Here is a 23,173-nt window from a genome sequence, read left to right as displayed (position 1 = left end):
CTTTGTTGATTTTTTTCCCACTCTGACTTGCCTGTTTTACTTTTCCTTACTCTGCAATGAGCAAGACTCTGATCCTCTTGTAGTCCAGTTCATAACTCTTTTTATTTGTGGTTGGTGTTTTCTTGGTTCTGTTAAGAAACTTTTGCCTGCTTCATAGTCATGAAAACATTCTTCTGTATTATCTTTTAGAAGCTATATTGTTTTACCTTTTATATTTCTATCCACAATCCACCTGGAATTAAGTGTTGTAAGTGGTATAAAGTTGAAGTAATTTTTAAAAGCACGCATATCCAGTTGACCCAGCACCATTTATTGATAAGGTCATTCTTTCTCAGTTGCTTTACAATGCCCCGTTGTCACAAACCAAGTGACTCGTGTATGTGTCTGTTCTGCACTTCATCCTGTTCTCTTTGTAATTGCACCGACATGCACTATCTTAATTACTGTAGCCTTGATAGTCCAGAGTTGGTCCTCTCACTTTGTTTTTCTCCAAGATTGTTTTTACTGTTTTTTGCCTTTTGCATTATTTTAGGATGAGTTTGTTTCCACCTTCTCCACTGCCCATCCCCCAAAAAGCCCTGGTGAATTTTGATTAGGCTTGTATTGGCTACAAAGATCAAAGTTCCCAGGCGAACCCTGGGTCCATCTCAGCACCGTGGCCTGGAATGCTGGCACTTCATCTCTGTGGCAAACCTGAGCTGTACTTGCAGACACGTAGCCAAGGAGGTCTCCTCCTAGGCTCCCTCACCTCTGCCCAGGCTCCCTCACCTTCACTTCCACACCCACCTACAGCTCCCTCCTGGGCACCCGCTAATCGGTGCTGTGTGCTGTGCCCCCTATACCCTCACAGTGGCTTCATACTTAGGCTGCCCACATTTTGTTGACATTGGTCGCCAGCTAGCCACACATCACTGCTGCTGCTTTTCTTTTTTTTAATTTTTTTTAATTGGGGAGTACTGGGGAACAGTGTGTTTTTCCAGGATCCATCAGCTCCAAGTCAAGTCGTTGTTTTTCTTTGTTGTTGTTTTTTTTTTTTCAATCTAGTTGTGGAGGGTGCAGCTCAGCTCCCAGACTAGTTGCCATTTTCAGTCTTTAGTTGCAGGGGGCGCAGCTCACTGCCCCATGTGGGAATCGAACTGGCAACCTGGGTGTTAATGAGCACTGCACTCTAACCAACTGAACCAACCAGCGGCCCCAGCTGCTGCTTTTCTAAAACCTCAGTCCCTCCAACCAGTCGTGGGGCTTGTTAGCAACCGGGCTGTCTTGTGTGGGTTGGCACCCTGTGCCCCAGGGCTGTGCAGTGACCATTGCCTCTTGGCTCAGCTGTCTACCCTGGACATTTCCGGTGAGAAGCTTGAGCTCACATGTGCTGAGTGGCTGGTGCGCACAGCAGCCAGTGTAGTTCACTCGGGGTGTTCACGTCATGTTGGATAAAGGCCCAGCTGCACGCAGATCTCCGTCATCCGGGGCCCCCTGTGTCCCCTGGGAACTTGCCTGTGTTCTTGCAGAGGCCTTTCTCCGATCTCTGCTCAGTCTAACTGAAAGTTCATGGTTTCCCCGAGGGCCCGTGGGGCTGTCTGGCGGCGGCAGGCCCGCGCTGCCCGCTGACCAGCTGCTGGCTTGCAGGTGACCGTGTTCCTGCGGAAGAAGGACGGGTTCGTCAGCCTGGTGCTGCGGCACCTCGGCACCTCGGCTCTCATGGACCTGCTGCTGCGCCTGGTCAGCTGCGTGGAGCCAGCCGGGCTGCGGCAGGAAGTCCTGCACGTGAGTGTGGCTCCTCTCGGCGCCGTCTCCTGTGCGGTGGGTGTGCGGTGGGTGCCGGCACGGGAGGCTGGCCGCAGCGGAAGGGCTCAGGGCCCCGCGCCCCCGCTTTCCATCCCATGGCTGTCTCCCTTGGGGTCATCAGGTCCTTGTCCAGGCGGGTCTGGACCCGGCACTCGCCGCCTTGTCCTGAGTGCTTCTTCTCCCCCACGCTCAGCCTCTGCTCTGTGAGGAGCAGAAATGAGCATTCCTCACCACCACCACCTGCCAGTGCCCCCATGGCCTCGGAGCAGCTCATTCGGGCTGGCTCTGCAGCCACTCACCGTGAGGAAAGCACCAGCTGCCAAGGGTTCCATGCAGAGAAATGGCAAAGACCGAGGTGGCCTGTTGTGTCCTGGAGCGTGTGCGCTGTCTGGTCTGCCCGGCGTTCACAGCCCGAGGCCCTACCCGTAGCTCCCGAGTGCTGTCCCAGGAGAGGGGTGGGTTCTCAGCCCAGAGGAGAGCCTAGGAAACCAGTGCCAGGCCCCTGTTCACTTGTGTTGGTGGATTTTGTTTGTCATGCAAGTAAAGCAAAGCAAACTGTTGGTCCTTGCTGCCGTTTTCCAGCTCCTGGAATGAGGGGACGGTTGTGCTCAGTTGTAGGTTATAACTGGTTTTGCTGTGGAGAACCCCCACTAAGCACTCATCCTAAAAGCCAGTGGTTCACAGCGCGTGCAGTGTACACTTCAGCTGCTCTTCAGAGTGAGTGGGAGCCGGCACTGACTGCACTGAGCCGTCCTAGGGCGCAGGCTGCCCCGCTGTGCATGAGGAGGTGTGCTGGGGAAGCCGGTCGTGACCCCGTCTAATCGGCCTGGGCCCCCATCGCCTGTGGACCTTGGGCGGCACCAGGCACTTCAGTTCTCAGTCTCCTGTGGCCTTGCCAGCGTGTTCTGCTGCTGGTCTTGGAAAGGCCTGGGCGCCGCAGGGGCAGAGGTTGAGCGGCCCCGCATCCCACTAGGCCACGTGCACTGGGAGAGCCCATCCCCTGGTGCTGGGGTGGCTCCGGGCTCCAGCTCCAGCTCATGCCGTCTTCCTAGATGTCCTGAAGTCAGAGCTTGCGGATGTTTAAGAGTCTGCACCATTAGGCTGTGTGCACAGTGATTCCCTCCTTTATAAACTTGGGGGGGTCCCCCCAGAATTTGGTCACTGCTTGTTCTGTTGGGTCTGGGTAGACACACGTGTCGGGCAGAAAACGTGTGTCACGGAGCTGGGCGCCCCTGGACTTTTTCCACATGAAGGGGCGCAGCATCCCGGAATGGCCTCCTTCTCCCTTTCAGTGGCTCAATGAAGAGAAGATCATCCAGAGACTCGTAGAATTGATCCATCCGAGTCAGGATGAAGACGTGAGTATGGCGCTCACACAGCCCGCCTTCGTGCAGGAGGGGCCCCTCGCCGGGCTGTTGGGGAGCCCTCTGCTGCTGTCTGAGGGGCAGGTACCCCTGTCCTCAGACGAGGACCAGTTACATATTTTCTTCCTTTAATCCAGCATGACTTTTAGACTTTTTCTTTTTACTAAAAAATACTACATACCTATTATAAAAAAACAGTTTAAACAGAATTGTATTAGTTGTCTATGGCTGAATAGCAAATTACTCCAAACTTAATTGCTTATGACAAGTGTTTTTCATCTCAGCTTCTGTGGGTCAGTGATCTGGACACTGCTTAGCAGGTCCTCTGCCCAGGGTCACTCATAGGGCATCTCAGGGCTCAGCTTGGGGAGGGCCCGCTTCCAGGGTCACTCAGTTCCTTGAGGGCTATTGGCTGATGCCACCCTGAGCTCCATGCCATGGGGCCTCCACAGGGCAGCTCGCTGCGTGGCTGCTGGCTTCCCTGGGAGAGAGCAAGATGGAACTCACTCTGCAAAGTCCTCTTAGGGGTGAAGTCCCTACAAGTGAGTGGCTAGTGGTAGCCCATACTTGAGGAGATGGGGTCTACAAGGGTGTGAGCTGTGGGAGGAAGCCCCATTGCCGATGCAGAAGCACGTAGGGGCTTCCTTCCCCGGCCCCTCCCCACTCCCTGTGGAGCCACTGCTGAGAATTTGGAGTGCATCCTGATAGGCCTTTTTCTCCCCATGACAAAGTGAAACATGCCGTCCTCAGCAATTCTGAGGACAGTGGTGCAGACTGGCACCTGAGCTGTAGCTGCTTCCAGGCCACTCCCACTCTGTTCTTTGTTCCCGTCAGCCCACTGCTGTCCCAAGTGTGAGAGCGTTGGGGCTGACTGGCTGTGCCCAGGCCCACGGGCAGGTGGGAGGCCACACACCTACCTGCTGCTTTCATTTTCCCCTAAAATAGTTGTTCAGGCACGACCTTAAGCCCAGTGTGCCTCAGCGTGCGCATCAGGGCTGCGTGTGCGGCTGCTCCCTCCAAGAGCCAGGGGCTGAGTTTTTCATTGTATTCACCCAACCCGCGGGCCGCCCCCACTCTGGGCAAGGGCACTGAGGCAGACATTCCAGATGGTCATGGGTGAGCGTGACCTCGGGAGGGAGAGCTGCGTCCTGTTTCCTCTGTATGACGTGTGTTTGCAGGCGCTCACAGGGCTCATTCTGAATACCACATTGGTAATTTATTTCAAATACCATATTGGTAATGTGGTCACTTGTGCAGCAGCTCCACACGGGTCCAAGGGATGGAGCAGTCCCTGCACGGCACACTTGACCGTGGAGAGCCCTGTGAGCTCCTGGCGATGGTTCAGTAGAGCTAAAAGCCTGAGCAGACCCGCATCCTGACAGTGGGAACGCAGAGCAGGCATCTCTGAAGTGAATGGGGTCAGAGAGAGTCCAGCACCTTTCAGAGAACGAGGCAGCAGGGCCGCCCCGACTGTGCAGCAGGCTGGCTCTGCTGACACTTGTCCTGGCTTCCTTGTCTTTCCAGAGGCAGTCCAATGCTTCCCAGACCCTCTGTGACATCATCCGGCTGGGCAGAGAGCAGGGCAGCCAGCTGCAAGAGGCTGCAGAGCCCGACCCCCTCCTCGCAGTGCTGGAGTCGTGAGTGTGGCCGCGGTGCTGCTGGGCCTGGCGGGGTGGGTGCTGGGTCCTTTGCAGCCGTGAGGACGTCCCCAAGCCCTGCTCTGAAGTCCGGCAACACGGCACCTGCCTGGATTCGGGCTCTGATGAGCTGGCCCTGAGATGCTCGCCTTGCTCCCGAGTTCAGTTGGAGGGTCTCCAGGGGACAGGAGCAGCGTGAGCACCCGGGGGCTTGGCCTGGAGCCCGACCCAAGCCCGCCAGCTTGCAGGGTGTCACTTGTCCATGGGGAGGAGAGACCGTCCATGGGCCTTCGGTCTGTGCGTCTGCCCTGCCAGGGGTGACCCGTGTGTGTGTGACAGGCAGGACTGTGTGGAGCAGCTTCTGAGGAACATGTTCGATGGGGACCAGACTGAGAGCTGCCTCGTCAGTGGGACGCAGGTGTTACTCACCTTGTTGGAAGTCAGGCGGGCTGGGTGAGTGCCCACGGGGGGAGACTGCGTGACGGCGAGATGCGGCCCTCCGTGACGTGAGTGCTCTGGTGTGCTGTGCTTCTAACTCATTTGCAGTTACGCAGCAATCATGTGACTAGACCTCCTTGCTGACAAGGGAAAATTCATGGCTGTGGCCAGTCCCCTTCAACCTTCACCGTCAGTCACGTTCCCACCTCAGCCTGAAGGTCCTCACAGTGTGCAGTTTGTGTAGCTACGTCTGCGGAGTAGGGGTGGCTGGTGGGTCCCAACGAGGCCCCACAGCACTTGTGTGCGGAGTGGTGTGGTGTGTGTGTGCATATATTGCACACTCGTGTGTGGTGGGGGGGCACAAGGTGTGTGTGGGGTGGGTGTACATGCATGTGTCTGCATATATGTGCACATGTATGTGTGAGTGCACAAGTTGTATCGGGTGTGTGTGCACGTGTCTGCATATATGTGCACATTTATGTGTGAGGGCAAGGGCGTGGGTGTGGGTGTGCACGTGTCTGTGCATATGTGTGCACATGTGTGTGTGAGGGCCTGGTGTGTGGGGGTGGGTGTGCACACGTGTCTGTATGCTTCTATGTGCACATGTATGTGTGAGGGCAAGGGTGTGGGGGGTGGGTGTGCGCACATGTCTGTATGCATATATGTGCACACATGTGTGAGGGCCCTGTGTGTGGGTGTGGGTGTGCTCACGTGTGTCTGTGTGCATATATGTGCGCATGTGTGTGAGGGCCCAGTGTGTGGGGGTGGGTTGAAATGTGTGTCTGTGTTCATATATGTGCACACGTGTGTGAGGGCCCAGTGTGGGGGTGGGTTGCACATGTGTGTGTGCATATGTGTGCACATGTGTGTAAGGGCACAGGGTGTGTGGGGATAGATGTGCGCACGTGTCTGTATGCATGCATGTGCACACGTGTGTGTGAGGACCCGGTGTGTGGGGTCGGTGTGCTCATGTGTCTGTGTGCATATATGTGCATACGTGTGTGTGAGGGCCCGGTGTGTGGGGTGGGTGTGTGCACATGTCTGTATGCATATATGTGCACACGTGTGTGAGGGCCCAGTGTGTGGGGTGGGTGTGCACACGTGTCCACTGTGTCCCATCCGTGCCTGGCAGTGGTCTGACCTGAGGTGCCTGTAAGACCCGTTTCCTTGCACTGCAGGCGGTGCCACTGTAGCCCCAGCACTGACAGACAGCCTGTGCTTTTTTAAAAAGGAAGGAGAGAGAACACGGAAATGACAAGAAATTGGCTTAATCTCGGTCATGACATTATTAGCAGTTTCTCTTTCTCACTCTCTCTGGTACCCAATACGTGTTTATTAGTTTATTATCTAAAAACAGAATTAGGATGTTACCATCATTTTTTCCACGTATGCAACCAGAACACAGACTTTTTCGTCCCCATGAACCAGGTCAAGCCCCTCTCTGCCGGGAGTGGGGACCCTTCTCAGGGCCCTGTCCAACCTCACATTGATGAAGGGACCACAGAAAAACAAGGGAAACAGATGAGCCAGATGATTTGTGTGCTTTTTAATCTTTTTATGTATTAAATTTTTTTCTCTCTAATGGTCATATATTTCTTTTATAATTGGAAAAAGTGTTTCAGTAAAGATCTCAGAGAAATTAGCTTGAAAAATCCCAACAGATGTTGTGGACAGGTCCTGTCTCCTGTTTCTCAGAAGGGGGTACAGCTGTGAATATTTTCCTCGCAGCAGGTGGGGGCAGAGTGGTTGCAGTGAGTGGGCCGGTGGCAGGGCCAAGGTGGCACTCTGGGCTGTCACCAGGGAACAGCTTCTAAAGGCCTGGGGCGCCTGCCGCTCCCTGTACTCACCGCCAAACCAGCCTTGACATGATGAGTGACAGGGGATGTTGGACGGGAGAGAGATGGACGCAGGACTGGGGCATGTCTCCCTCTCATCCACAGGACAGAGGGCTTGGCGGAGTCCTTTTCTCAGGGGCTGGAGAGGTGGTGCTCTGTCAGCGGCAGCATTCTGCACGGCATCGAGCCGCGGCTGAAGGACTTCCACCAGCTTCTGCTCAGTCCGCCAAAGGTAGACAAGCTCGGCGGCTGCAGGGTGCACTGCAGACATGGGAGGCGAGGCTGATTCGCAAAGGCCCCCGCGGTTTATCCAGGACGAGGGAACACACCCCAGCACTGCTATTGCCAGGCCCCCAGCTGCTGACTGTCCGTCTGTTCTCTTAAGTGGAGCCTGGGAGTCAAGTGTTTTGCCACCCCTAGATGGCTCTTGTGTTCTGAAATAGGGGGTCACCTGAGAGCCCAAGTCCATTGCTGCCCTGGCCTCTGAGTCCTGGGCACCCAGCCAAGGGTCGAGGTCCCAGAGGAGGCCGTTTGCTCAGCTCAGCAGCTCTGGGCAGTGCTTGGGTCACATAGGGGAGGGCTGACTCCCCACTGCGGGCCCAGCTCAACTTAGCAACCCTCCCTCATCACAGTCCCGCCCCTTTCCTGGTGCTGGCCCTCAGCACCACCATGATCTGTGAGCAGTTTGTCATAGTCATCAACTTGCTTATTGTCTGCCTCCCCCGCTAGAAAGTAAGTATCACAAAGGCAGGGATTCTGGAACTTTCTGTGAATGAAAAGGTGGATGTATTATGCTATGTGTGTGGGATCAGGAGCTGCCCGCATGCAGGCTCTGTCATCAATCTCCTCTGTGTGTGTTCCCGGGCATCTTATAGCCAAGGTGCACATCCCTTTGGCTGGCAGGCTGAGACCCACGGACCAGCCTCACTCCCTCCTTTGTGAGGCCCTACAGGGAGCAGTGGGGTTCTGAGCCCTCCTGACCCCCACACCCCTTCTCTCAGCCCGGCCACGTCATGGAGCTGCAGCCCTGGCCCTTTGAGCAGCTGGCACCTGAGCTGAGAGCAGTGGCCATGCTGGGTTGCACGGTTCCAGCTGGCGATGCTTCCGTGTTTGCAGAAAAAAGCGATCCTGACCACCATCGGCGTGCTGGAGGAGCCCCTGGGGAACGCCCGTCTGCATGGTGCCCGCCTCATGGCCGCACTGCTGCACACAAACACACCCAGCATCAACCAGGAGCTCTGCCGGCTCAACACCATGGGCTTACTGCTGGTGAGTGGGCACGGTGGTGGGCAGACAGGCCCGGGTCCAGCGGGCGGGCCACAGGGCTTCCTCTCCCACCTGGCGTTCTGCTTTGGTCCTGGAACAGCACAGTCTGCAGAGAACTGTGTCCTGGAGCCAGCCCGGGCTTGGTTGCATCCTGAGTGGCAGGGGGATGTGCTCAGTGTGAGCATGCGTGATAGGGTCACATGGCTGTGGCCTCTCCAACTAGCTGCTTTAAACTAAGACTTTCACTATAGCTCTTCAACATAAACATCCCAGAGGAGCAGTGGCCCCTCGTCCTCCACAGCGAGGCTGCCCGAATGATTCCTGTCCAAGCCAGTGCGGAGTGCTCCTCCATTCAGCACGCCCTCCCAGTTGCCTGCAGAAGGAGGGCACAGAGGAGCGGGCCTCGCTGAAGCATGCCCCTGGGCATCGGCCCCCACCCCGGCTTCTCTTCCGCCTTGCCCCTGGGCCTCTGTTCCCAGGAAGCTGAAATCTCTTTGAATTTAAATCTTAATCCCAGAAGACCCAGCCTTGGAACTGGGCCTGAAGTCTTGACTGCCTCAGAAGTCCTTCCAGCATTTGGAGGTCAGTCGGACACGGCTGTGACTGGAAAATCCCAGCTGTGGATCAGAGGGGCAGTTATGAAAGACCTCCTTTCCTTTTCCTCTCTTCAAAATAATTCTCTTTCTCTCCCCCCACTTCTTTTACTTTTATTGTGGTAAAAATATACATAACATAGAATTTACCGTTTTAATAATTTTCAAGTGTACAGTTCAGTGGCATTAATAAGTACGTTCACAATTTATATAACCACCACCACCACCTATTTGCAGAACTTTTTTATCTTCTCAAACAAACACCATTAAGCAGTTGATCCCCATTTCCCCTGCCCCCGCCCCAGCACCCACATCTTACTTTCTGTTTGGATTTGGCTACTCTGGGGACCTCAGAGAATGGAATCATATACTGCTTGGTCTTTTGGGTCTGGATGATCTCACTCATTATAGTGTCCTCAGTGCATCACTGTTGTAGCCGGTGTCTGAGTGCCCTTCCTGTTTGTGGCTGAACGATGTCCCACTGCATACACAGGTCACACTGGGTTTATCCGTTCATCGGTGAATAGATGCATGGGTTACTTCCACCTTTTGGTTGTTTTGAATAATGCTGCTATAATGGGATGTGCAAATACCTGTTCAAGTCCCTGCTTTCACTTCTTTTGAATAAATACCCAGAAGTGGAACTGAAAGGTCATATAGTAATTCTCTGTTCAACTTTCTTGAGGAAACAACAAACTGTTTTCCACAGCAGCTACACCATTTTACATTCCCACTAGAAATGTGTGAGGGTTCCAGTTTCTCCACCCTTGCCAACACTTGTTTTCCATTTTTTTAAATAATAGCCAGCAAAATGGTTGTGAGAAGAATTTCATGGTTTGATTTACATTCCCTAATGATTAGTGACATTGAGCATCTTCTCATGTGCCTGTATGTCTTTGGACAACTGTCCAAGACCTTTGCCCACTTTTTTTTTTCCCTTCTCCCGCCTACACCATCCCCCCACACTCCGGTGCAAGCCATTGTTTCTCAGTCTAGTTGAGTGGGACACAGCTCCCTGGCCCATGCTGGTGTTATGAGCTTTGCGCTTCCCCCGGCTGAGGCAGTCGGTCACTGGTCGGCCACTCACAGCAGCTCTCGCTGGCTGCCGGCCACTCACGCTGGCCACCGGCTGCTCACGGCAGCACACGGAAGCACACAGTAGCTCATGCCAACCTCTGGTTGCTCACAGCAGCCCAGCTCCAGGGAGAGCTGTTCACAGTCTTAGCTGTAGAGGGCGCAGCTCACTGGCCCATGTGGGAATCACCAGCGACCTTGTGGCACTGTTAACCACCTGAGCCACTGGGCCGGCCCCCTTTGCCCATTTTTAAATTGGATTGTTTGGTTTTTTTCGGTGGTTGTTGAGTTGTAGGAGTTCTTTATATATTGTGGATATTAAACTTTTACCAGATAGATGAATTTCTCCCATCCTGTGGGTTATCTTTTCACTCTCTTGATAGTATCCTTTGACACACACAAGTTTTTCATTTTAATGAAGTCCAGTTTATCTATTGCTGTCATAGCCAAGAAATTATTGCCAAATCCACTGTCATGAAACGTCTCATATGTTTTCTTCTAAGAATTTTATAGTTTTAGCTCTATCAAGTCTTCAATCCATTTTGAATTAATTTTTATATGTAGCGTAAAGTAAACGTCCAGCTTCATTCTTTTGCATGTGGGTATTCAGTTTTCCCAGCACCATTTGTTCAAAACACTGTCCTCTCCCCTGGAATGATCTTGGCACCTTTGTTGGAAATCAACGGACCATAAATGTGAGAGTTTATTTCTTGACTCTCAGCTCTGTTCCATGGAGGTATATGTTCATCTTCATGCCACTGCCACAGTCTGCTGATCACTGCAGCTTTGTAGCAAGTTTAGAACAGGGAAGCGTGAGTCCAACTTTGTTCTTTTCCAAGATTATTTTCTCTATTTGGGTCCCTTGTAATTCCATATGAATTTTAGGATGGATTTTCTCTTTCTACAAAAAACAGCACTGGGATGTTGAGAAAGTTTACACTGAATCTGTAGATCACTTAGGACAGCCTTGACAGCTTAACAATATCAAGTCTTCCGGCCCGTGAACACGGCGGCCTTTCCACTCATTTGTGTCTTCTTTAATTTCTTTCAGCAGTGTTTCTTTTTTTTTTTTTAATGAATCATACCTTTATTTATTTATTTATTTTAAAGATTTTTATTGGGGAAGGGGAACAGGACTTTATTGGAGAACAGTGTGTACTTCCAGGACTTTTTCCAAGTCAAGTTGTTGTCCTTTCAATCTTAGTTGTGGAGGGCGCAGCTCAGTTCCAGGTCCAATTGCCGTTACTAGTTGCAAGGGGCGCAGCCCACCATCCCTTGCAGGAGTTGAGGAGAGGAACCAGCAACCTTGTGGTTGAGAGCCCACTGGCCCATATGGGAATCGAACCAACAACCTTCGGTGTTAGGAGCACAGAGCTCCAACCGCCTGAGCCACCGGGCTGGACCTCAACAATGTTTTGTAGTTTTCAGTGTACAGGTCTTCCACCTGCTTTCTAACTTTAATTTATTCCTAAATATTTTCTTCTTTTGGATGCTATTGTAAATAGAATTATTTCCTGAACTTTTTTTTTTTGAGTTGTTCATTGTTAGTGTATAGAAATGCAACTGATTTTTGTGTGTTGATTTTGTATCTTAGAACTTTGCTGAATTTATTCGCTCTAACAGTTTATGTGAAATTTGTAGAATTTTCTTCATATAAGATTATGTCATCTGTGAAAAAAGATAATTTTACTTTCCTTCCTTTCCAATTTGGATGTTTTTTATTTCTTTTCTTTGCCTAACTGCTCTGGCTAGAGCCTCCAGTACTTTGTTGAATAGAAGTGGCAGAAGCAGTCATCCTGGTCTTGTTTCTGGTCGTAGAGGAAAAGCTTTCTGTCTTTCACCACTGAGTAGATGTTTGCTGTGGGCTTGGACACCCTTCATCATGTTGAGGAAGTTTTCTAGTTTATTAAGTGTTTTTATTTAAAAAAAATATGTTGAATTTTCTCAAATGCTTTCTCAGTATCAGTTGAGATAATTATGTGGTTTTTGTCCTTTATTCTTTTAATACAGTGCATCACATTGATTGATATTTCATGTTGAACCATCCTTACGTTCCGGGAACAAATTCACCTGGTCATGGTGTGTAATCTGTTTAATACGCTGCTGAATTCTGTTTACTGTTATTTTGTTGAGGATTTTTGCATCACTGTTCGTAAGGGACATTAGTTGTTGTTTTTTCCTTGTGATGTCTTCATCTGGCTTTGGAGTCAGGGCAATGCTGACTGGCTTTACAGAATGAATTTAGGAAGTGTTCCCTCTTCAGTTCTTTTGGAAGAGTTTTAGATAGATTGGCGATAATTCTTCTTTAAATATTTGGTAGAATTCACCAGTGAAGGCATCTGGTCTGGGCTTTTCTTTATTGGGAGATGGGTCTGACACTGTTGAAGACGAGGTAACACGGTGAAGCCACCTGCAAGGTCTCCCAAGGTCACCCAGGCAAAGAAAGTGAAGCCAAGATTTGGGACTGTGTTTCTGTGGAGGAGAACTGTGCCATGCAGGTGGCCTTCCCGCCCTTCTCCTGCTCCTAAGCCTGTGGTGTGATGGTAGAGCCCGGACGTCTGTCCCAGTGGAGTCTGCCCTCTCCCCACCCTGCGCCCCCTCCAACCATGTAGACAGCAGAGGGTCTGGGATGCTGGCTGCTGTGGCCTCTGTTCTGTGCCTGTGCCCCCCCCCCCCGGTCTGGGAGAATTTGGTGAGGGGGGTTGTGCTCATGCAGTGTCCCCTGGGCCTCAGCCTGTGCAGCCTGGGTTGGGGCCCCCTGGCTTCCCTTGGTTAGGTGTCCACATGTACATCTCCTGATTTCACGTCCCCTCCTGGGTAGAATCCCCAGGTGTCTGAGAATTTAACATAAGTCCAGTGACTCAGGGGTCAAATCATAAGGGAAGAATAATAAAAGTCCTACGTAGTAAAATGTGCAGAATGTAGCTAAAGTGGATTTACTGGGGAACATACAGACTTTTAAAGTCACACTGGGAAAGAAGAGAGGCTGCAAGTGAGTTAAACTTCTAACAGAGACAGAAGGACAAGTCCTTAGGAAGTGTCCAGATGAGAGCAGAGATGAAGGGGACAGATATGGCAGGCTGCAGGGAGAAGGGCAGGTGCCTCCAAGTCCGAGGAGATGGCCATCTGGACGGCAGGGGACACTGGGGGATGGTGTGCCGCTACCTGCCTCGGCGTCCCTTGGCCTCGGCGTCCTTCTCTCGGGAGGGGACCAGTCTGAGGCCTGGCCTGTGCCCTCTGTTTGCCTCAGGACCTATTCTTCAAATACACCTGGAATAACTTCCTGCACTTCCAAGTGGAGCTGTGCGTAGCCGCTATTCTTTCCCATGCCGTCTGCGAGGACAGGCCGGAAGCCAGCGGATCCGAGAGCGGGATGGAGCCTCCGCCTGGGGACGGGGCCGCAGAGACCCCCCAGCCTGCTGCCGGCTACCCCGAGAACACAATGGTGATGCACGTAAGTCCAGCCAGTGTCCGGTGTATTGCTGAGTGTCGTCGTGGCATGCTGAGCCCCACCCAGATCAACATGTGACAGTCATGCTGACGGGGGCAGTTGTAGCCAGCATTGCCCCATCCCTCGTGTGTTTTCTCTTCTAATCGTCATGTGACTTGGGAGTGTTCTCCTTTTATCCACGAGAGGAAATCATAAAGAAAGGGTCATGGAGCTGGTGGGGCAGAGGGCATGGGGGGGGAGGGCGTTTGCCTACGTCGGTCTCGCCCATTGTGGCTGCAGCCCGAGCCAGCCCCGTCCAACCTGGCATGTCTGCTGGTGACGTAACGAGGCCGTGGAGGGCAGTGCAGGGGCTGGGATGCGTCCGAGTCTCACGAGAAAACTGGGATTCTGCACCTGGTGAAGTCATGTGCATGAGTCCTCGACATGACACGCCTCTCCATTCCCGGGCCTTTGCGTTTGCCCCGAGCGTTCCGCTCACCTGCGTGCACCTGCGTGTTGCCTGCTAAGCCCCTCAGAGCCTGACCAGAGCCGCCTGTCCCCCAGCTGTTTCAGAAGTGCTGCCTGGTCCAGAGGATCCTGGAAGCCTGGGAAGCCAACGACCACACACAGTGAGGACCACCGGGCACTCGGGCTTGGGTTTCAAGAGAGGGGTCCTGCTACTGGGGAAACAGCCGCTGGGGCTGCTGGGAAAGGCCAGGGCGCAGGGAGCTGACCAGGAGAGACAGGCAGAGCCACCAGGGCCTGCACTGTGGCCCCGCTCCTGCCGTCTCCCCATCCCAGCACCAGCGACTTCTCTCACTGAGCCTTCGAACCCTCAAAAGCGCATCCAGGCCAATTCCTACTCACCCTATCCAGCCTCCCGTCACGTGAGCAGCTGGGCTCTTTCTGAAACACATAGATGGTGTCACCCTTGCCTGAAAGTCCTGGCCACCCAGGTCCCCAGTGTGGCCGGCAGGGTCCAGCGTGGCAGCCCCTGCCCAGCACCACCTCACTGCCTGGGTGCTGCTCCTGGGGGCTCTCACCTCCCCGTCCAGCCCCCTATCCTGCTGTGACTGAACCCACCGGTGTCTGTTCTCCAATATCAGTGTGCAGGACGGGGCGGCCGGTCCTGCCCCAGGCCCAGTGCACATGTCACCCGTATGACCCTGCGCTGAGCCTTTCTGTGCACACCTGCCCTTGACGGCTCACAGCTGTCCTCAGGCTCCGGGCTTGGCCCTGGCTGGCTGGCGGCTCACAGGCCCTTCCCAGTGTCACCTGTGGCAGTCCCACCTGGCCGCCCTGACCCCTTCCTCTGTCGGGCTGGGCTCTTCATCTCAGGTGCTCACCTCGGCTTCCTCTTCGGGACGTCGTCGGGCTGTTAGAATGTATTGAGAGCAGACTGTCCACTCTGATCCGAGTGCTGCGTTTCTAGACACATGAGCACATTGAACACAAAGCTCTCCTGTTGGGTTGTGGGTATAGCAGAAGAAAGGATGGACGCAAAGCCACGTGTTCATGGCAGCGTGGATGGAGAGGTGGACAGGAGGCAGGAAGTGTGCTTCCTGTGTCTAGAGCTCAGTGAGGGGGTGGTGACTTGTGCAGCCAGAGAGCCTGTGACAGGCCCTGCCCACTCTGGGGCCTGTTGGATTTTTCTTTCTGGAGCCTGCAGCTCCCTCAGTGGGCACTGTAGCAGGGGGCATTTGTAGTAACCTGTCATGCCTTCTGCTGCTGTGCTGGGTTTCCAGTCGGGCAGTGGCTCTGCAACTTGGTAAGGGGGCAGCCCTGGAAGGGCCACAGGGCCGATGCAGAGGGCTCATGGTGCATGTGGGGTGCACGAGCTCTGAGCCCCACGGACGCCCCAGTTTTCTGCTCCATACAGTGTAGGTAGGGGCAGCATCTGCCTCGTTAGCACCTGGGAGGGAGTGAGTGAGTGGCTGGCACGGAGCAGGCACTCTCCAAAAACCAGTGTCCGCGGGCAGGCGAGGCTGTGAGGGGACCCTCGGGGGCTGCGTTCACTTTCAGGGCCGCCGGAGGGATGAGGCGTGGGAACATGGGCCACCTTACCCGGATCGCCAACGCGGTGGTACGGAACCTGGAGAGGGGCCCCGCGCACACGCCCATCGGCGAGGTCATCCGAGGTGAGGACATGCGCCTGCCTTCCCACAGGGAATCTCCCCGCAGGGTGCCTGGGCATGTGTCTGTTCCGCAAGGCAGACATCTATTCGGTCTCCAGGCAGTTCACGGCTCAGGCTGGCTCACAGGAGACCGGTCAGTGTGCTGCTCACGCCCGCTGGGTCCCAGCAACACGCTTCTACCCACAGTCTGGCTGCTCCCTGAACTCAGGCGGCTTTGGGGACCTTCCTAGCACAAGTCTGGGAGCCGAGGAGGTGGCCTCTGTTCCCTGGACCCGGCCCTTCCCCTGCCCTCTCACATCCTGGACAGTCTGCAGCTCCTGGGCCCCAAACTTCATGGACTGAGCCCCGGGGCGGGGTCTCGGTTCAGAAGGGAAGGCTGGCGGTTCAGAAGGGCCCATGTGGCCTCGCTGGGGAGGGGATGCCCGGGCCAGCGTGAGCAGTGTGTGCCCAGGGTGCTGAGGGGCACGGGAGCCCAGGGATGGTCAGGAGGCAGGGCAGGTCCGAGGGGTCAAGGAGGGCCTTATGGGGACGGACGGTGAGGACCCACAAGGCCAGGCCCCCGAGGGGACAAGCGCCTTGGTCACGCCAGCTTCGTGGCACGGACGTGTGGGGCTTTGGGACAGTTGGGCAGGAGGAAGATGGCCATGTGCTCATGGACAGTGTTTGCACAGGGGAGAGTGTGTGAGGAGACGGTCACGCCGTGTGGGGGCCACAAGCCCTGAGAGTCTGGGGTGGGCCCAGGGCAGGGGCCTCGGCCTCCCTTCCCCCCCCCCCCCGCAGCCACCCCAGATGTCACCTCAGGGCCCTCCTGGACCTCCACCGTGGCACTTGTCCCACCCTCTTTGGTGACCAGGCTCCCACTCCCTGCAGGGCTCCCTGCAGACTGCCGCGGGCGCTGGGAGAGCTTCGTGGAGGAGACGCTGACGGAGACCAACCGCAGAAATGCCGTGGACCTGGTGAGCGCCAGGCCATGCAGCCTGTGGCTGGGTGTCCAGGCTTCAGAGCCCTGAGGCCCTCAGTTCTGCCCGGCTCGTCAGGAGCCCTCGGGTGTGGGGCTCATGTCCACCCACTGCTGTTTCAGGTAAGCACCCACCACCTCCACCCCTCGAGTGACGATGAGGACATGGAGGGCGCTTTCCCTAACGAGCTGTCCCTGCAGCAGGTGCGTGTGGCCAGCTCAGCACCCACCAGACCCTTCCCCGCGCTCTGGGCCGCTCTGAGGCTTCTAGGGGTCCTACGCCCGGGGCGTCACCACGCTGCCTGGGAACTAGGCCCCACCCACGCACCCTTTCGTGAGGGGCAGACCCCCAGGGTCACTTATACTGAGGGGACCCCTGGACACAGTGGGTGAATTAAACATTAAACGGGGCTGTTGAGATGTGACCAGCCACACATGAACATGCACCCCGAGTGGGCAGGATTGGGGGGCTCTTGGAGGCTGAGCCTTGCCCTGTGACGCCGTTTCCCCCAGGCTTTCTCTGAGTACCAGGTCCAGCAGATGACGGCCACCTTCGTGGACCAGTTTGGCTTTAATGACGAGGAGTTTGCAGACCAGGACGACAGTGTCAAGTGAGCCCACAGGACACCTGGGTTGCGACACCTTCTCTGCGACCTCGCTGTCTGCCCCCGGCCCTTCTCCAGCAGGCGCCCCGACCCATGCCATGACCCCGACTGGAGCCTTCACCGACGCACAATCCCCCCCGTTCGCGGTCCCTTTGGGTAGGAGTTGCGTTCCACTCAGTGTGACCAGGTCCTGGCCCTAGAGGCCATCACACCATTTCCTCAGCTGAAAGCCAAGTGTCAGCCCGCCCGGCAGAGCCGCTGTGGGCGAGTGGGCAGAGCACGGCCTCAAGGCTCCTCCTCAGACGTCCTCAGGGGAGCAGGTTGTCACCGCACAGACCAGACAGAGCAGCTGGGTGGGGCCAGCCCTGGGTTCTCCATCCACAGGTGCAGAGAACAAGTGAGCGTGAACGGGGCCGGGCTTGGGGGCCGTCACTGCCATCCCAGCCCCCCCCACGCCCTTGCTGCCCATTGCTGCCAGGTGACATCCAGTTCTGCACTGGCCACGAGCCATCACCTGCTCAGGACTGCAGACCCCCAGGTCCCCATGTGGCGTCATCTCCCCCATCCCTCCCCAGGACCCCCAGCCCAGCCACTCTTGGTGTGTCAGGGACACCGTGTCCCTGGTGAGGTGGTATCCCCTAAGGGGACAAGCCCAAGGGCCAGGTGCTGAGCGTTGGCTGTCATTTCAGTGCCCCGTTTGACAGGATCACAGAGATAAACTTCAACATCGACGCCGATGAGGACAGCGTGAGTCCCCGCTCGGTGCTTGGTGGACGGGGCAGGGTGGGGGGGGCCAGCGGGGGTTCTCCGTGGGGGCAGTGAGGGACAGGCGGGCGCTGTCGCAGCCCAGCGCGGCTCTGTTTGAGGCCTGCTGTGGGGACCACATCCAGCCCTTTGACGACGACGAGGACGATGACATCTGGGAGGACAAGGAGACGCGCTGTGCCGCCCGGGTGACGGCCAGAGCCAGGTGTGTGGCCCGCCCGTCCTCCCAGAGCTTCCCCAGGGAGTGGGTCCCCGGGTGCTGTGACGCCCCTGCTCTGACTGCCTCTCCCCAGGTTTGGGGGCCCTCATGCCTCAGAGAATGGCCTGGCACGTGGAGGCCGGGACGGGGAGGAAGCAGACACGGGTGCGGCTCGGGTGGGGGCCTCTCCAGCTGCTGCCCAGAAGGAAGTTCCCCGCATGGACAGTGGCTCAGAAGGTAGATGCTTGGGGGGCAGTTTCCAGGCTGTGCAGGGGACACGGGTGATGGGGCATTTGGTGACCTGGCCTGTGAGTGGCAGGGGCTCCCATAGGCCTGATGCCCACTGACCTGTCTGCACACTTTTGAGCACATGGCCCTGAAAGTGATGGCTTTCCTGTGACCCCAAATGCAAGGATACGGGGTTGGTGGCAGGTGCTTTGGCTCAGTCCTGACATCCCCTCAGCCACACCATCCACCGGCGCCTGCACTGCCTCTGTGGGGCCTCGGTGTCAGCTGGGCCTGGCGTCTCCCCCTGGCAGGCACATGGACAGTGTTTGATGAGCCGGTGAGCCCTACGGCTTCAGCCCCCGGAGTGGCGATGGATGTGGGTTCCAGTGTGTGGGCGGCCAGCGCCCCCAGCACCTCGGCTCTGGAGGAGAAGGGCTGGGCCAAGTTTACCGACTTCCAGCCTTTCTGCTGGTAAGGGGCTGGCTGGACGGCGACCCTGTCCGCCATGGGCCGTGTGTCCCGGGCAGCGGCTCAGGCTCATCCTCGTCCGCAGCTCTGAGTCGGGACCCAGGTGCAGCTCCCCAGTGGACACAGGCCTCGGCGATGCCCAGGACGGCCGGAACCAGGGCCCAGAGAAAACCCGTGAGTAGGCGCAGCTCCGAGAGCAGGGCAGGACCCCCGGGTGGCCCTTGGAGTGGGGTCTGACAGTCCTGCAGAACCCCAGCACCCTGGTGGGCAGAGGTCCTTCCCGACCCAGCGGTGTCCTGGCCCTTGGTTGGTGCGGTCACACGTGTGTGCTGTGCTATCTCCGTGGCCTTGTGCGTCTGTTCAGAGCCTTTGGCCCAGAGCCCCACTGCACAGACTTGGAAGCTGCCAGGGCGTCAGGTCCACAAGGGAGGGGTGGGACTTAGAAGCCACCAGGCTGAGTGGGGGCCCTCCCTGCAGGGGGAGAACAGTCCCTTCACGTGGACAGCCCCAGACAGTATGTGGGACAGGTTCTGTCCCAGTTATGCAGCTTGATATTCTTGCATGCCACACGAATTTGGCGGCCCCACCGCCCTCACCGGTCACTGGGTCCCTGTCTTGCAGTTGGCCCTGCCTCCCCGTGTGCCTGGAACGTGTGTGTGTCCAGGAACGCCTCTCTGGTGGCTTCCGACAGAGACGAGGACAAGCAGAAGGTGGCTGTCACCTCAGAGGCTGTCAGTATGGGTCCCGGCCGGGAGACCCCCCCACTGCCCACATCTGTCCCCAGGTGCACAGGGGTCCCCAGCACTGCGCTTGCCTGGGAACAGGCGGACACCACTGCCCCGTGACCCCAGAGGCAGGCTCTGTGGAGGGGGTGCCCTCGCTGGGATGGTTTTTGAGACAGCACACCCACAGGCCTCCGTGGACAGGATGCCAGGCCTGCCGCTTGTCCCTGGTGGTGGTGGTGGCGGCTTGGCCTCTGTCCTGTCTGGTGTGTGCCAAGTCCCCGCCACGTGTCCACCTAAACCAGACACCTTGGGAGGCCCGTCCCACTCGGACAGTAGGATAGGGTGTGTTAGAACTTCGCTGGGGGCATCTGAACTCTGGGGGTGTCCCTCCCCACACTCCCCGCCAGGAAGGTCCAGGCCTTTGGAATCCTGGCTGGCTGGCGGTGGGGGGGGAGGACTAGGGAACGGGTGGCAGGTGGGCTGGAGCTGAGGCTCTAAGGGGTGAGGAGGGAGGTCCCAGGCGGGACCCCCACCAGGCGGGAACAGGGAGTACGTGAGGCGGGTCTTCCCCCACAAGTGGGGCAGGCTGGCACCTGGCGAGGTCCTGCCCACTCCCATCCCTGGAGGCTTTGGAGCTCCGTGCATCTTATTGGTGGGGGGCCAGCTCTGGCCCACCAGGACCCCAGACAACATGGCGCTGGGGTTTGCAGCAAGGGCACGGCATGTAGGTGGGACACGTAGCCAGAATGAAAAGCCTGGGCCAGGCGGGGGGGCATCAGGGCACCTGGGGTTCCCGAGGCAGCTTCCTTCCTCAAGTTTAGAGTCACTAAAATTTTCCAGACCTTGTCCTAACGCCCACCCTCCACACCCCCCACGGCCAGAAAGCCTGCTGTGAAAGCAGCTGTCTGTCTGCACAGTCCTGGCCCTGCCCACTCTGGCTGACATGGGCCTTGCGCCTTTGCGAGTCAGTCATCTCCAGGCTCTCATGTGGCCTGTTTCTCAGTTGCACTGACCCCCACACGGCCCCACAGGACCCTTCCTCCTGACCTTGCCTTTGCAGGCTCCCAGGGGTCCTTGTAAGGCTGGAGTTGACATCACGCAGTGGAAGCAGGTGTGGACCAGGCCAGGAGCTGTGGGTGCGCCCTCCTGGACTGCAGCGAGAGGGGCAGTGTCTCAAGGCCACTGCCAACCTGCCCTGGCCCTTTCTGGCTGTGGGAGGGGGCGTCTGGGCATACAGGGCCCGTGGGCTGTAGCGAGGGCTGCAGGCAGCACCGGAGGGAGTGCCTTCTAGGACGAGGGGCTGCACTCATGGTGCAGCAGGCTCAGGATGACAGGCAGGTTGTCTCCGGCATGTTTAGAACTTGGGGTGTGTTGCCCTGGGGGTGGCCCAGGTAACCAAGCCCACGCCTGCCACACAGGGCCCCGCACGCTGCCAGCGCACCACCAGACCCCGCCTCTCCACCTGCAGAAGCCACCTCCGCCCTGCCCATGGCTGTCCCCCACGAGGCAGCCACCACAGCACTGAACAAGGCCAGTCCTGCCCCAGCCACTCCAGCAGTGTCTGTGTTGGTGGTGTCAGTGACCTCAACACCCGTGGTGGCCGTCACCACCACAGCCCCAGCCACCCCAACCCCAACCAGCCCCGCCGTCTCTACAGTGGCTGCCCCGGGGACAGGGACAAAGGACAGGTGAGCAGGGCAGGCTGGGGAAAGGGGACTGAATGGGCACTTGGGCCCTGAGCAGCAATAACCCTCCCAGCCCTCTCCCTGCAGGACTGTGGACGAGCCACCACCTGCAGGAACCGCCTCCAATGGCCCCGTGTGAAGCTGCTGCCGCCCAGCCATGGCGTGCCCTTAATGGAAAAACTACCTGGTGATGCAATTTGTCTTTTTTAATTTAATTTAATTTTAAAATAAATGCTGCATTGGCAAAGCTGGCAGTTGGAACCAGTCAGCTGGCCCAGCTCGCATCGCTCCTGCCCGACCCCACGCACAGCAGTAAGGCCTCAGAGGTGCACGCGGCCTGCCAGAGCAGGGCCGTGACCCCGAGATGCCACGACGACTGAGGGCATGATGGGTGCAGATGCCACAGGCTCCCAGCCTCAGTTTTTAGCGATTTTTTTAAACAAACGCAGAAAGAGCCCCATGTTTGCACTTTGGGTCTGCTGGCTCTGGGGACAAATGTGTGTCTGGAGCTGGGCTGGCTAGACGGGGTCTTAGCTGCCCAGTGGCCCTCGGAGCTGGCCTTGAGCCTGGCTGCAAAGTGTGACTGCCTTAAACAAGCCCTCGCACCCGGGTGTTTGAGGCTCCTGGCAGGGGCTGGCTGTGGGCGTGCAGGATGGGGTGCTGGGAGGGTGGGGACTGCGCCTGGGGGCAGGGCCGCATCCTCCTCGAGGGCCCGCAGGATTGTTTGATGTCGAGTCCATTTCTAATGTTCTGATGATCTGACAGGGCACCCCAAACCCCAACTCCTAATAAAGTTATTCTTACTGACAAGCCTGTGTATTGTGACACTCAGCCGTGGGGGTCTCTACTGCCCTAGGCCTGTCCTGGGTCGCAGCTGATGCTACACAAAACAAGCCCTACCTGGAACTTGTGAGTCAAAACTGGAGCCAGTGCTGTCCCCAGAGGGCCACCCATCCTCGCTGGCCAGACGAGAGGGGCAGCTGGAGGGCACTGAGGTGGGAGGAGGGTCTCCCCGCAGTGACTGTCTCTCCCAGGCAGCCCTGGGCCTGCACCGAGCACCCTGTGGCCCCCGCTTTGGTGACTACTGATCTCCCCACATCCCCTCCATGGGAACAGCCCCATGGCCACCCCATATGACATCACAGGCCCGGGACCCCCAGCCTATGGGTTTTGTGGGTGTTGGAAACCTCGGTCTGACTGCCGTCCATGTGGCCTTGGCAGGACCTGGGTACCTTCTTCATGGCCCAGTCAAGGCCACCCGTGGGTCCTCCCCACACCTGCACTTGTGTCCACCTACTGCTCACCTCCCACCTGACGGGCCACTGCTGGCTGGGCTCCCCACACCACCAGCCCCACTGACCAGGAACCAGTGGCCACCACCCAGCCACTCTGGGATGGTCTCAGCCTATTTGATACCCATACCCATTCCCCCACACCTCACCTGCTACCAGCCGTGGGCCTGGCAGGACTCATGTTTGAATGGGAAAGGAGCAGCAAGGAACCAGTGACACCGGAGACACCGAGGAAGGGGATGGGCAGTGTTCAGAGCCGAGTTCCCAGAACCAAGGCCATCAGGTAGCAGCCCTCGCCAGCCACACAGGGCCGTGCCCCACCCTCCACACGTGACCCCTCTGCTCCAGTCTTCACTGGTACCCTCGCTCCCCAGGCAGCCCTTCCCACTCCTCCACCCCACTGCTGACCAGGTGCCCAACCACTCCCACCCAGTCTGCCCTCTGACAGCCTCCAGGGGCTGCACCAAGGCCCGGCTCCACCCACCCTTAGGGAAACGCCTCCCTGGTTACCAGGGTGCTTGAGCAGGGAGGGGAGGGCCTTCCTCTCGGGCTGCACCAGCCCCAAGACGCAGGCCCCAAGCAGGAGCCTGGTGAAGCCGCCCCAGGGCTGTGGACAGCCTGGCACCCGCCCTCGGCCCCCCACGCGGTGGACCCAGGGCCTGGACAGGGCGGTCAGGGGGCTGAGGAGACG

The 23,173-nt window shown here is 57.0% G+C and overlaps 1 protein-coding gene across 7 annotated transcripts in view; it reads left to right on the top strand.

The window, feature by feature from the left end:
• Positions 1–22,000, top strand: part of PPP6R2 (protein phosphatase 6 regulatory subunit 2) — a 64,332-nt gene extending 42,332 nt beyond the window's left edge. Inside the window, exons 5-25 of one of the 7 annotated variants that reach the window (XM_074326659.2) lie at positions 1,627–1,764; positions 3,078–3,143; positions 4,674–4,786; positions 5,126–5,239; positions 7,165–7,291; positions 8,176–8,328; positions 13,243–13,446; positions 13,987–14,051; positions 15,445–15,560; positions 16,428–16,513; positions 16,639–16,719; positions 17,029–17,126; positions 17,810–17,867; positions 18,011–18,090; positions 18,179–18,321; positions 18,624–18,783; positions 18,866–18,954; positions 19,402–19,564; positions 20,566–20,616; positions 20,924–21,193; positions 21,278–22,000. In XM_074326659.2, coding sequence (XP_074182760.1) covers positions 1,627–1,764; positions 3,078–3,143; positions 4,674–4,786; positions 5,126–5,239; positions 7,165–7,291; positions 8,176–8,328; positions 13,243–13,446; positions 13,987–14,051; positions 15,445–15,560; positions 16,428–16,513; positions 16,639–16,719; positions 17,029–17,126; positions 17,810–17,867; positions 18,011–18,090; positions 18,179–18,321; positions 18,624–18,783; positions 18,866–18,954; positions 19,402–19,564; positions 20,566–20,616; positions 20,924–21,193; positions 21,278–21,329 — 2,427 coding nt within the window. In that variant the 3' untranslated portion in view covers positions 21,330–22,000. Of the gene's footprint in view, positions 1–1,626; positions 1,765–3,077; positions 3,144–4,673; positions 4,787–5,125; positions 5,240–7,164; positions 7,292–8,175; positions 8,329–13,242; positions 13,447–13,986; positions 14,052–15,444; positions 15,561–16,427; positions 16,514–16,638; positions 16,720–17,028; positions 17,127–17,809; positions 17,868–17,965; positions 18,091–18,178; positions 18,322–18,623; positions 18,784–18,865; positions 18,955–19,401; positions 19,565–20,565; positions 20,617–20,923; positions 21,198–21,277 lie in introns of those variants that run through there. The other 6 variants (XM_074326657.2, XM_074326658.2, XM_074326660.2 and 3 more) reach the window with 6 other exon arrangements.
• Positions 22,001–23,173: the final 1,173 nt, after the last annotated feature.

This window comes from Rhinolophus sinicus, chromosome 1 (genome assembly GCF_057876585.1).
Source record: "Rhinolophus sinicus isolate RSI-liver-muscle chromosome 1, RSI-T2T, whole genome shotgun sequence".
NCBI lineage: Eukaryota > Metazoa > Chordata > Mammalia > Chiroptera > Rhinolophidae > Rhinolophus > Rhinolophus sinicus.
This window is presented reverse-complemented; position numbering and strand designations above follow the sequence as displayed.